Source organism: Primulina huaijiensis, chromosome 14 (genome assembly GCF_012295235.1).
Source record: "Primulina huaijiensis isolate GDHJ02 chromosome 14, ASM1229523v2, whole genome shotgun sequence".
Lineage (NCBI taxonomy): Eukaryota > Viridiplantae > Streptophyta > Magnoliopsida > Lamiales > Gesneriaceae > Primulina > Primulina huaijiensis.
Window position 1 is genome coordinate 17984994 of NC_133319.1, and position 12521 is coordinate 17997514.

Here is a 12521-nt window from a genome sequence, read left to right on the forward strand (position 1 = left end):
TTTTTCATTTTAGCATATTATTCATTATAACCTAATTCTGTAATCGCATGTTTTTCGTCTATCTCAAAACTATACAATGTCTCCAAAGATATGAAGAATTGATAGCGGAGTGATCAATATCCTGCCTAGTGTCTTTTGAAATAACATGCAATATTTGTCAAAAATCACCACTGAAAACAACCGTTTTGTCTCCAAAAAGCAAACGAAGGCTTGAAGAATTGACAAATCTCATTATATCTTTGAGATTTTTATCCAAAGTTTCAAAACAAAACTTATGTGTCATTGCATCTAGATTTAGTTTTAAATTTTAATGTCATGAGTCTCGACAATCTGTTGCAAATCATGTTCAACAAACTACACTCACTTGAATACTTAAGATATCAGTTCATGAAAAAAAAAAGAAATAATTAAAAAATTTATAATTTACAAAATAAATTTTTTATATGTTCCGATATTTGGAGTGACAATTGGCAAAATCATTCTTATATAGGAGTTACTTGTCACTCGATTGATAGTTCATGGTCAATTCAAAAAAGATTAATTACATATCGAGTGTTTGATGAAACACATACTGTCGAAAATATTTCTCATTTGATATGTTATATTTTGGAAGAATATAATTTAAGTTCAAAGATTTTTTTCGTATCATTTGATAATGCTAGTTCTAACACTTTGAATATCGATGAACTTAAAAAAGTATATGAACCTGCAATTGGTGGTTTATTTTTTCATATTTGATGCATTTGTCATGCTGTGAATTTATGTGTGCAGTTGGATTAAAATAATTAGATAGACACATTAAACCAATTAGGTATTCGAAATGTAATGAAACAGTGAGACATGTTTTGTAAGACTAATGGTATGCGATCTAGAAAGTTCCTAAGAGATATACCAACTCGTTGGAACTCGACATATAAATTATTACAAGATTAATTTGAATACAGAGACTTATTGTGTTATTTTTTGTACTTTATGATGAAAATTATAGTTTTTTATCTATTCTCGAATCAATAAAACACATGTAAGACAATTTTTTAAATTTTGAGGTATTTAATAATGTAAATGAACAATTGTCTGGAGTTTATTATCCTAAAAAATAGGATAAACAAATGGAAAACGAGAAATAAAAACAAATTTATTAATTAACTTACACGTAATATTGAAGCATTTCAAATAAATAATATATTGCAAAGACAACAAAAAAAGAAAATCCCAATCAAATTAAATTTCAAACCCCTACAAATTGGTGAAAAAACATTTAAACTCAATAATTATAACAGAAAATTACGAACTTAATACTCATTCAAAAAATCCGAAAACATAATAAAATCAAATAAACAAACAATGTAAACAAGATAAGTAGCAGAAAAATCTACTCCAAAGCTTTAAAAAATGGGACAAAACATAAACAATAGGGATTTAAAAAATGAGGACAAAAAATTCAACAACGAAACACTAAAACTCTTAGTTAATCGAGAATAAAACACATTTAGGTCGATTTATAACATGAAATACAGAATTCGGGGGAAACTAACGAACTTTTTTTTTTCATCGATTTATTCTCCTCCTTCACTTTCGTCAATTTAGATGCGTTAGCAACGTCTACAACTTCCATCACTTTGGAAGATTTTCTTCCCCTCGTCATCAATGTAGGCGTCTGTACTAAAAATATTGTCGTCAGAGATTGATTTTTCTCTCATCCAAGATGAAGAGCGAGGGAAAATAACATCATAATATTATTACTTATTACTGATTATTCAAATATACAATAAAGAGTATTAATGATTTTTAAAAAATTAGGGCATTTTTGTACGGGAAGCTCAAACAAATAACATTGTTTTGTCACTTACAGAAAACTTTAAGATTGGTGTTGGGGATTTATACTAATCTCTTCTTAATTTTTCGTGATTTGTGAATCTCATAGATAAGCGGTTTTTTCAACCGATAAGAGCTACTTGACTAAAAGATGCGAGTGAAAAGGGAGCAATGCCGCGTGGAGGTAGAAGGCCCATGGATCGTGAACTTCTTTTCTCGGAGAAGAAGCAATGATGGTATCTGAGAAATAAGTATAGATTAACTCTGTGCCAACAACCGCAGTAAGACAGAGGATGCAAGCGTTTTCCGGAATGATTGGGCATAAAACGACATTACAATTCATGCCTTGATGGGCTGAAGAGGCAGATTCTCCCGGAGATCCGCCGAAGGGCATATCTAGTATCCACCATGACACCCACTTATCAGTTGAGTACGTACTGGTTCATTTTTTTTCTTTCAGTATTTAATTGTAAAATATAAAATTAATCGAGCAAATGTATATCCTATCTGTTGTGAAAAAATAAAAATTTACGGTAAAAAGTAAAAATATCAAACTCTCAAAATTATCACACTACACACTTTATAATATTTTTCTCTCAACTCAATTATATCAAATCTTTACAAATGGAGACCTATTTATAGGATTTCTTTAGAAAACAATCCAAAAATAATTTCATCATTACATACATCATCACACACTAATTTTCAACATTTAACACCTAATTTTACCTAATTTTCAACATTCAACATATTAATTTTCAACACAAATAAATATTAATTTTCAACACTATCAACATAGTTAGTATTTTATTGAATAATAATTAAGTTGGTTATTTTTTTATTATATAGTTTCTTTTAAATCATAGATAAATAATAAATTTGAGACAAACATAATCTATTATGTTTAGAATTATATCCAAATGCGTTTATCAATTACAACTAACAAATTTTCTTCGTCTCTTCGAAGAGAAATCAACCGGCCGAGTCTCGTCGCAGGTGGAGAGAGAGAGAGTATGAGTACGGCGCTGCCGCCAATGGCGACGAAGACTATTCACACGGCTGACGCAGCCACTCGAAAAACGGTGCTGATAACGGGGGTCAGCCGAGGGCTCGGAAATGCACTTGCGTTGGAATTGGCTAAGCTTGGCCAGACAGTAATCGGCTGCTCTCGCTCCCAGGAGAAACTTGCCTCTCTCGAGTCGGAGCTCACCGCTGCCTCCGAGAAATTCAAGAACAATAATCACCTCGTCTTGAATATTGATGTGGTAATTTACTTGAGCTTTGGGCTTTCCTGGTCTCGTATGCGTTTTTGTGTTTATATCTCCCTTATTGTTGATGTCTCTGTTATGCTAGAGGTCTGATGCTGGTGTTAAAGAATTGGCACGAACTGTGGTGGAGAAGAAGGCTGTTCCTGATATTATAGGTACATCAGTTGATTGTCTTTTGTGTAAGCTAACGTATGATTATGTTATGGGAGATGATTGGACTTCTTGTTCTTATTACAACGCTATTTTTTTTATAACATAATTCACGGAGAGTGGTGATGGAAATTATTTCTTGGTGACTTTGAAATCAACAATAGATAGGTTGGTTTTGTTTTGCTACAAATTGTTTGAATGTTGCAAGTTGCAATCGCCGCACTTGCTAGTTGTTGATGGTGTAGAATTTTGCGTGGTTCATTCTCTTTTTGAGAAGAAATATGGATCTTTTCGGTCAATTGGAACTGAGTCCTGATTTTCAAAATATAATTAGTGAGATGAATTTATGGGCTTAGATTGATTTTCTATAAGAGTGATTGATGTATGCTTCTCTGCAGGCGTATGCTTCAAAGGATGACAATACGACTTAGATTTTCTGCCAACACCTTCTGGTTTTCCATTCTGTGGGTTAGACTTTGCTTATAATTTTAAGCTTCAGGAAAATTGAAAAACTTTAAAGAAAAACAACATAATTTCCCGCAGAGTGGCAGTGGGGTGGGATTATACTTTAACCAAGCTCTGTGTTTTAGTTTTTATAGATGTATTTGAACTGGTATAACTATTCTTTTGTGCTTCTTAATGTAAAACTGGAATAACTTTTTCTGAATACTTCATAAGATTTTCAACTGTGATACTATGATATGGGACACTTACCTTTTTACTTGTAGAGTACATTTCAGTTGATGACAAATTATTAGTCCTCAGAACATCAACCTAGCTGCGTTAAAAATAATAATGCACATCTTTGACCCATTTTCTTTACAAGTACTGATTGAAGTTCATCTGCATTTCATTCGATCTTGTGTTAGCCATTCTTGTCACATTTCAGATTGATATTAAAACTCAATTCTGCATCTTTTCCAGTAAACAATGCCGGGACAATAAATAGGAACAACAAAATATGGGATGTTCCGGTAGATGAGTTTGATGCTGTCATTGACACGAACATTAAGGGGGTAGCACATGTATTACGACACTTCACTCCACTAATGATTGAAAGAAAGCAAGGGGTAATTGTCAACATGTCATCTGGATGGGGAAGATCTGCTGCTGCACAGGTATAACTTGGAGCCAGTTAGTAGTTATTTTCCAAGTGATTAATTTGTTTTGCGGCAGTTCCATACCTGGTTTATATTGTGACTCAGTGTGTGTGTTATTTTTTTATATTTTGCTTATTTGCCGAGATGTTTTTAAATCGTGATAGGTAGCACCTTACTGTGCTTCGAAATGGGCAATAGAGGGTCTAACAAGGGCAGTTGCAAAAGAATTACCTCCCGGAATGGCTATAGTGGCACTTAGTCCAGGGGTGATTAACACTGAAATGCTTCAGTCGTGCTTTGGTAGTTCAGCTGATCTATATCCAACGCCTGAATCATGGTTTGCTATCTCCCTCTGTCTCTAGACACACACAGATAACGCTTTATGAAATTTAGACAACTGCATAAACCATAACATTATGGATTTTTATTTGCTTCTAGAATAATAATTCAAAGTTTTAGTGTTGCATGTATACTTGTCTGTAAGCAGTTATTTTCTAATCCACAAGGTATCTTAGTTGTAAGTTGTTCTCTTTGTATATATTTAGTATGCTGTCATCTGATCACTATGTTTTTTTCTATATGCATATATGCATATTTCTTATATACTTCTTTGCAGTTTCTGATCCGGCCATACTGATATTTTTTGGTTCATCATGACGTAAGAAGTTAAGACATTAACCAGCTGAATGCATTGGTCTCTATTTCATTGTTCAATGAATTTCTTTCTCCTGGTGAATACTTTTATAGAATCCTCACTCCGGATATTCCATCTGAAACTGATCAATTGATTTCGAGATTCAGTACTCTAGTGTACTAGATGGTCCATCCAGTCACTAGTTTGGTCAGAGTTTAATTCATACGAAGTAAAAAGTTATCATTTTCCAGTGCGATTGTAGTACACTGTGAAAGTGGAAAAATTCTTGGATTTGAAAATAATTGAGGTAGTATTATCATTGAGATAACTCAATGATGTCACAAAATTGATGTTATTTATATTCTTTGCGATAAATATGTTTTAGAACTCCTGGGAAGCTTCCAAGAATGATTTTATATTTTTGATACTTCTGATTATTATTTCGCGGGGAACTGATTTTCATACAGTTCTGTATCTGCTGCAAAACATATGATTTGGTCCCATATGTTTGATCTGTTCTAAATTCTAACAAGTCCTTTGGTCTCTTCTCAACAGGGCCCCGAAGGCAGCTTCGATGATTCTCAATCTCACGGCAGCAGACAACGGTGCATCTCTGACTGTGTGATTTTCGTGAGAGATATAATACACCAAGGTTCTTCACCATACAATTCTCATCTACTGCTTTTGTCATTTTTAAAAACGGTCATGGCCAAATTGTTAGATAGAGCAAAATGTAGAGAAGATGCAGAACACTCTAGTGAATTCCTAAAATTAGGATGAACTTGAATGCATAAACATTTATTTAAAAGATTTTTTTTCTAAACCCGAGCTTTAGCCTATAACGATACTCAATTTTTTTTTTGAAAAAACGCAAAAACGATTTTTTTGTTTGAATCTAGTAATAACAAAATTTTTAACGATGAATTATTAAAGAAATCAATTTAAAAATTTTCAAACTTGTTTTCGATTTTAAGAAAACTATTAAAATTTCCAATGTTTGCAATTCTTCATTCGAATACACTTTAGTTGCTACGCATAAAAACTATATTTGTAGAAAAATACTTAAAATTTCGAGCAAATAATATGAGATCAATACCATGTAATAATGAGAACCTTGGCAGTTCGTGTGTAATTTACGAATGCAACAATCAAAGAAGCAGCTGGAATTCATTTGTACCTTACCCTCACTCGTTAGAGGATATTCTGCGGATCACTTGTATTTCAAATCCGCCATTATCGATTCAAAAGGTATACCAAAGAAACAAATTTCGAATCAAGAACGAAAACGAAACACTGAAGATTACATATATCTGTAGGTCAAACTTTGCATGGGGAAGAACTGCCTGTCTGTATGGCAGCGATATTCTCGGTAGTTTTACATGCCCGAAAGTTTATAGCTCACAAATTATTCCCGAATCAAAGCCCCTTCGCCTTGCTTTCATTCGCAACCGATTCATTAGGCAATCCGAAGCCCTTCTTTCCAACATGGCCGCACGCGTAATGGCACCTTTCCCCTACGTCTGAAATGAAATTCCTACCAAAATAATGTTCGAGATTTGGAACAATTTGGCTGGCCACATCCAATGTACTCTCATACACTGTTCTAAACAGCTCTAGGGGGCGACCTATGTTGCTTTTCTTTTTTACATGATATCTTATTCTTCTTGTTCATCTTTTCTTCAATAATTCTTATAAGATTCAAACTTATCCGATACAAATCGATTGAAATATACGGGAAACGATTTTTTTTAAAAAAAAATAAAAAAATTAATATATTACATTAGACAACGGATGATTTTTTTAATAGCTCCCAAAAACATCGCTTTTCTAAAAATCGGGGTGATTGGTGATGACCAACGCCTAGACACCGACATTTAGTCTTTTAGAACAATGATCTCTTGAGAATCTAGAATATTCTCACATAGAGATGTTTTTGGTTCTACTCACTCATTGTTCGGAATATAGCTGATACAAGTGGACAACTCTGTGTTCGACTTGGACAAACCATCAAACCATTTCAGTGCAAACGAGGGGCACGACAAAATCAAGGCACCATTGTGTTTTGACAAGCAGTCCCCCAATCCCATAAACGTTCTCTATATGTAAACAAGAAACTATTTATTCACAAGCAGAAGCAAATCACAATATACATTAATTATGTCATGCAGATCCACGGTGAACTCCTAAAATTTTGTGTTCTTCCCAACCGGTGCATAAAAAAACATCAAATTTTCAAATTCAAACACTAAAGCAAGTCATTTCATAATATTCTAAATTATATGCAACGAAGAATATTTGAATCACAGATACTAAATGGGATATAAGTTAAAGTTATACAAATGATAAATGCATCAAGTCTGATACACAGTGCACATTTTGCTATCGAACAAATAGCTACAACCAAAAACTTATGGCCATCAAGTTACTAACAAGCTCTTATGAATGAATTTAGATCGATCACTACAAAAACTTCTCATATTGTAAACCAATAAGTCCTTTTCAGCGCTTCATAACAATCAAATTGAACCATAATCATCCCACCAATAAATTATGGGCCATATTGTCCTGCCATACGCATGGGTTCAGCCTCCTGGCCAGGCATGGGCTGTGGATGTACCATCTGTTCAGTTATTTGAGGTTGATACGCTCTCGTTTCAGTATAATTATTATCATAAGTCATTGTCTGGGGAGGAGATGCTGTCTGCCATGGCAAAGCAGGATTTCTTGCTCCCTGTTCAGCTGTTTGAGGCGACCAAGCCATTCTTGCAGGACCTTGTGTCCCTTGGAAGGGCCTCTGAGGTGGGAAATGACTTAAGTGGCTGTTCAAAATATTCTCAATCTCAACCCGCCGGCCTTGTTCCTCAAAACCATCCAATACAAAGTCTTTAAGCGACGCGGAAGTGCCAACACCATGGTTAGTCATTTCTCTGAGCACATTGATGGTGGCCTCATAATTACCTACCTCAACTAGCCCCCTTATCACTATATCGTAGGTGGTTACATCTGGTTTTGGTTCTCTATCAGCCATTTTAGACAAAATAGGTATACAATCAGAAGACTTTCCCTTCTCAATCAAGAAACCGAACCACTTATTGGCATATTGTGGAATAACCCTCAATCCTAACTCAACCATCTTTGAGTACTTCTCTAGCATATTATCTGCCCTATCCATCTTAATATACGCGTCAATCAAAATTCTATACGTGTTAACATCCGGAGACAATGACTTGTCACATAACTGCTTATAGTATTGCTCTGCTTCATCCATCATTTCAAGCTCACACATTCTTAAAATCATATTATTAAAACCTGCCACATCCATCTGGAAAGGCTTCGACTTGACTCCCTTCCCCGATCTTTTGAAAACCTCCATTGCCTCCTCAACCTTCCCTTCCTTTAAGCACTCATTGACCATCATATTGAAAGTGTCAGAATTTACCGCCTGAAAAGTTGGTGGCGTGTGATCATCCAACATGTCATTGAACAAATCCCAAGCTTCTTTATGTTTCCCATGCCTCAACAGCGTCTCCAAAAGCACATTCCTAGTGGCAGGCACCATCCTGTAGTTTCGACCCATCAAATCCCTATACGACTCCATCGCCTCTTTCGGCTTCCCCTGGTTGAAAAACCAATCCATGAAAGTTGCATTCACGACCCCATCATAAACCGTGCACCGTTCCTTCAACTCATCAAACAACTCGTTAGCCTTCTCTAAATTGCCCAAATTCAAGAAACCAAGAATTACATTATTATAAACCAAAGAATCTGCGCCATGACCCTTATTCAACATCTCACGAAGCAAACTGACTGCATCATGTATGCGATCTGCATCAATAAGCCCCTTCGTGAGGTGGCGATAAGTTACTGCCGACGGGCTGTACGGTGCATTCTCTATAATGTACTCATAAACTTTCAATGCTTCATCAACCTCATTCGACTCACAATGTGATACAATTAGATTATTATATGAAACAATATTTGGTATGATATTAAACTGTCGAAAAAAATATTGAAACAAAGCTTTCGCATCACTGTACCGCTTGGCACGGTACATGGCTGCAATGATGGCATTGCAAGTGAAGACAGTTGGGCGGACCGATTGGAAAACAGACTGGCGGACAATATAAGAAGCTGAGTCAAGGTCACCAGCACGAATCAGAGACTGGACCCGATTGTGAAGATTGAGACGATTCCCCACCAGAGCAGATGTGGAATCCGGTAGCTTAGGCTTGTCAGGATCGTTGGCGTTGGGTGGGGCGTAGGCGGGGTTGGGGCGAAGGGCATACAGAGGAGGCTCAATTCTAAGGCGGCGCTTGCGGCGCCGGCGCTCTGCCGCCGCCTCCTCGGCGGATGAGAATCCATATGATCGCACAGGAACAGAAGACGGTGCGGAGGAGGATGCAGGGTTGACGGGAGGATTAGGACTCGAAATTGTCGATGGAAAATTGTTGGAAAATTGCGCACTATACTGAAAATTTGGGGAATCGGCGGCGGAAGGTTGGAATTGCTGATTAGGATTGTACTGAAAGGGCGGGGGATGAGATTGAGGATTCGGGTATGGTTTATATTGAGGTGCCGGTTGATATTGAGGATTAGGGTACGGATTATATTGGGATGTGTCCGGCGGGGGAGAGTGGAAGTGATTGCTATTCGGGTAATCGGAGTTTATGGGGTCGTGGTTATGGGGATTGGAAGCGCCAGCGGCTTGGTAAGGAAAAGGAGCGGTGGAGGTGGAGTAGCGACGGGTAGAGCGGCGGAGCAGGTGGAGGAGGCGACTGGCCATGATTCTGAAATGAACAAGAAGAAACCCTGAAAAGTCCGAAGCTTTAAACCCTAATTCGGGGTGAAGTGTGCATGAGATGTTGCAGGGCCCACTTAACTTTTTTTTATAAAAAATGTTATTATATATAAACCTCTAGCTTTCAAAATTGAAATGAGATATAATAATTGCTTTTTATCCGACCACATATTCACTGTTGAACCATTATCTGACCATTAACATATGCTTTCATTTGCAGATGTCTAATGTGTTTAGCCATCTCAAAAATTGACATCATGCTTCTTACTTGTTTATGAACAAACTCAACATTTATTTTTTTCCAACAGATTTTCTTTGTTTTCGTGCCTCTGAACTTATTCTTTCCATCAGATTAGATTACACAATTAGTGACAAGATCGACGTAAATATTAAACTTTTCTGCCACATCTGACAACAAGTCGTCATCTTCTTCAAATTCCTTATATTTAGTAGTCATTCGGATTTTTCATATGTCACCTCTCATTACCAACAATATGAGGATGAAAGTTTTGAACCCATTTTCTTAGAGTTATTTTGACATGATTTGACTGAAAAAAGCCACTGAGAACAATCAACAAATGAGCTCTGAATTAATGATTTTTTTATGTCAGAGAGTTATGTCATAGGGAAAAAAAACGAGACTTGATCCTCTTTTTAAACGGTTTTGAGTTTACCGATTTGGGAGTTAACTTAAGATCAATTGGTTAACGACTTTTCAACATCGATCATTTATTTGATTTATTCGACTCTTATCATTTTGGGATATTACCTAAATATTTTGATTCAATGGTTATAAGATGACGACACATTTCATCATATATACTATTATATAAAAAATCTGTCATCCAAAAGATATCATTTTATGTTTCCAAAATTGTCTTTACACCAAATATTTTTCTCAATATTGTCATTGCAACTTATTTTTCATATTACCCTTTCAAATTACATTACGATTATAATTTTACACGCACAACGTTTGTGCATAATTTAATGATATAGAAATATAAATGACTCTGTTACGACAATTGGAGAAAGTGCTTATTTTGTTATATGAAATCATACAACTTTATCACAATATGCATGATAAAAAAAACTAATGTCCACTATTTTCCTCCAGCTTATAACACTGTACAAGTTGTTTACACCAAAAGCCGGACTCAAGTTCTCGTCAATTGTCATGCGACAGAATGTGAACAAAAATAAGCAAGGAACATAGGCATTTGGACAATCCAATCACCGCTCGGTTCATTCCCAACTTTGCCTTGGTGGAAAATTTGAAATATTGATTCCTGTACAAGAGAAGAATTTAAAAACGATCTGTGCAAATTGTAATATGTACAGTTTTTTGCAGATATATCCATTATCTTTCTGTACACGAATCGCGTTTCTGTTGCTTATGGCACATTCATCGAACAATTTTCGGTTTACTTCTGTTGTTCAAAGGGGTTGATCCAACATGCGTCTTCCTTTACCGCATTATCCCATCTAGTCCTGAAAGTCCTCATTTCGCGATAGGATCTTAGCCTCACCTGCACATAAGTGAGTGAATCACTAGCTTGGAAAGATAGGTTGAGATGGAACTAAAACGTCTCACTGAACTTACAGCGTATCTGTTATCAAAGTTGTCCTTCACTGAACTTGCCTGAATTTTACAACAGAAATATGTTTATTTTGATCAGATGAAGATACAGTTTCCATAAAGAAATCATAGCAGTGATTTTGAATCGGACAAGTTCTTTGAAGGTGAAGATTGATTGTACATCTTAGTATTTGTGTACGTAAAGAATCATTTAACAAATATATGTTTATTTTGATCACAAGAGAGAAGGCATCAAGAAATCATACCACTGATTCTGAATCAGACAAGTTCTTGGACGGTGAAGATTGATTGTACAACTCCGTACTCGTCTGCATTAAGAACCAGAAATATTAATTGAAAGATATATATAACAGCAATAGCCCCAAAGAAATGCATATAGAAGGAAAAAGAAGTAGGATTTGGGTTGAAAAGAAACCAAGGTTACATTTATGAATTTTGTGTTTGTAAGCACATCCAGAGCTGTAAAAGGTATTTTCCTTAAAAATATGTCCTGTGTAGGATCAATGAGAAGCCAGAACAAAAACCGAGCCATTTAATATGTACCTCCAGTTCTTCTCAAAGGAAAACCGGAAAAAATTGGGAGAGGAGCGACCCCGTTGGAGATTGAGCGGTGAAAATTAAGGCTTTAGGACTAACATACATAAAATTTCAATTTATATCTGTTTGCGTGGGGTTGAGAATGTTGGGGAATTACACCCACGAAGCGATGCCGATCACGATGATAATATAGTACCCAATACTTGCGGAATTAAATAACCAACAAGAACACAAAGATTTACGTGGTTCACCCAATATATGCTACGTCCACGGAGCACTGCAACTTTTATAACTGGAAGAAATATTACAACAAGTGTATACACCAATACACTCAATATTTCTCACACTCCCAACTCGAGTATACCGAGAAAATAATTTCTCTAACTCACACAAAGAGAATTCCCGCACTCAAGAAAAAAATACACTCTTTTTTTCTATGCACTCTCTATTTATCAAAGCTAAAAAGCTTTTGATTTTGGGATACAATAACTGAAGGAATTGAGCTCTATTTATAACTAATTCCCTCCAGCAATTTCTGTAAACTTCCGATGTGGGATGTTATTTTTAATATTTTAATTAATGTGGGCCCCACCCACATTTATTAAAATCTCACCTAACA

The 12521-nt window shown here is 35.8% G+C and overlaps 3 protein-coding genes across 5 annotated transcripts in view; 1 reads left to right on the forward strand and 2 right to left on the reverse strand.

Moving 5' to 3' along the window:
- Positions 1-2738: 2738 nt before the first annotated feature.
- LOC140956677 (NADPH-dependent pterin aldehyde reductase) lies at positions 2739-5788 on the forward strand. Its single transcript, XM_073413527.1, has 5 exons — positions 2739-3080; positions 3169-3238; positions 4158-4351; positions 4498-4670; positions 5523-5788. The coding sequence occupies exons 1-5, from the start codon at positions 2829-2831 to the stop codon at positions 5590-5592; spliced, it is 759 nt and encodes a 252-aa protein (XP_073269628.1). The 5' UTR covers positions 2739-2828; the 3' UTR covers positions 5593-5788.
- Positions 5789-7259: 1471 nt separating this feature from the next.
- On the reverse strand, positions 7260-9811 carry LOC140957268 (pentatricopeptide repeat-containing protein At1g10270). The gene has a single exon (XM_073414445.1). The coding sequence runs from the start codon at positions 9748-9750 to the stop codon at positions 7516-7518; it is 2235 nt and encodes a 744-aa protein (XP_073270546.1). The 5' UTR covers positions 9751-9811; the 3' UTR covers positions 7260-7515.
- Positions 9812-10983: 1172 nt separating this feature from the next.
- Positions 10984-12521, reverse strand: part of LOC140957532 (uncharacterized) — an 8782-nt gene continuing 7244 nt past the window's right edge. For all 3 annotated transcript variants that reach the window (XM_073414844.1, XM_073414843.1, XM_073414842.1), the window contains 3 exons: positions 11611-11673; positions 11369-11407; positions 10984-11294 (listed from right to left, as the gene is read on the reverse strand). In XM_073414844.1, the coding sequence (XP_073270945.1) occupies positions 11190-11294; positions 11369-11407; positions 11611-11673 (207 nt within the window). In that variant the 3' untranslated portion in view covers positions 10984-11189. The remainder of the gene's footprint in view (positions 11295-11368; positions 11408-11610; positions 11674-12521) is intronic.

Coding starts and splice junctions, on each gene's coding strand:
- LOC140956677 (XM_073413527.1), top strand. CDS start 2,829: ATGAGTACGGCGCTGCCGCCAATGGCGACGAAGACTATTCACACGGCT. Junction 3,081..3,168: donor TCGTCTTGAATATTGATGTG/GTAATTTACTTG, acceptor CTGTTATGCTAG/AGGTCTGATGCTGGTGTTAA. Junction 3,239..4,157: donor GGCTGTTCCTGATATTATAG/GTACATCAGTTG, acceptor CATCTTTTCCAG/TAAACAATGCCGGGACAATA.
- LOC140957268 (XM_073414445.1), bottom strand. CDS start 9,750: ATGGCCAGTCGCCTCCTCCACCTGCTCCGCCGCTCTACCCGTCGCTAC.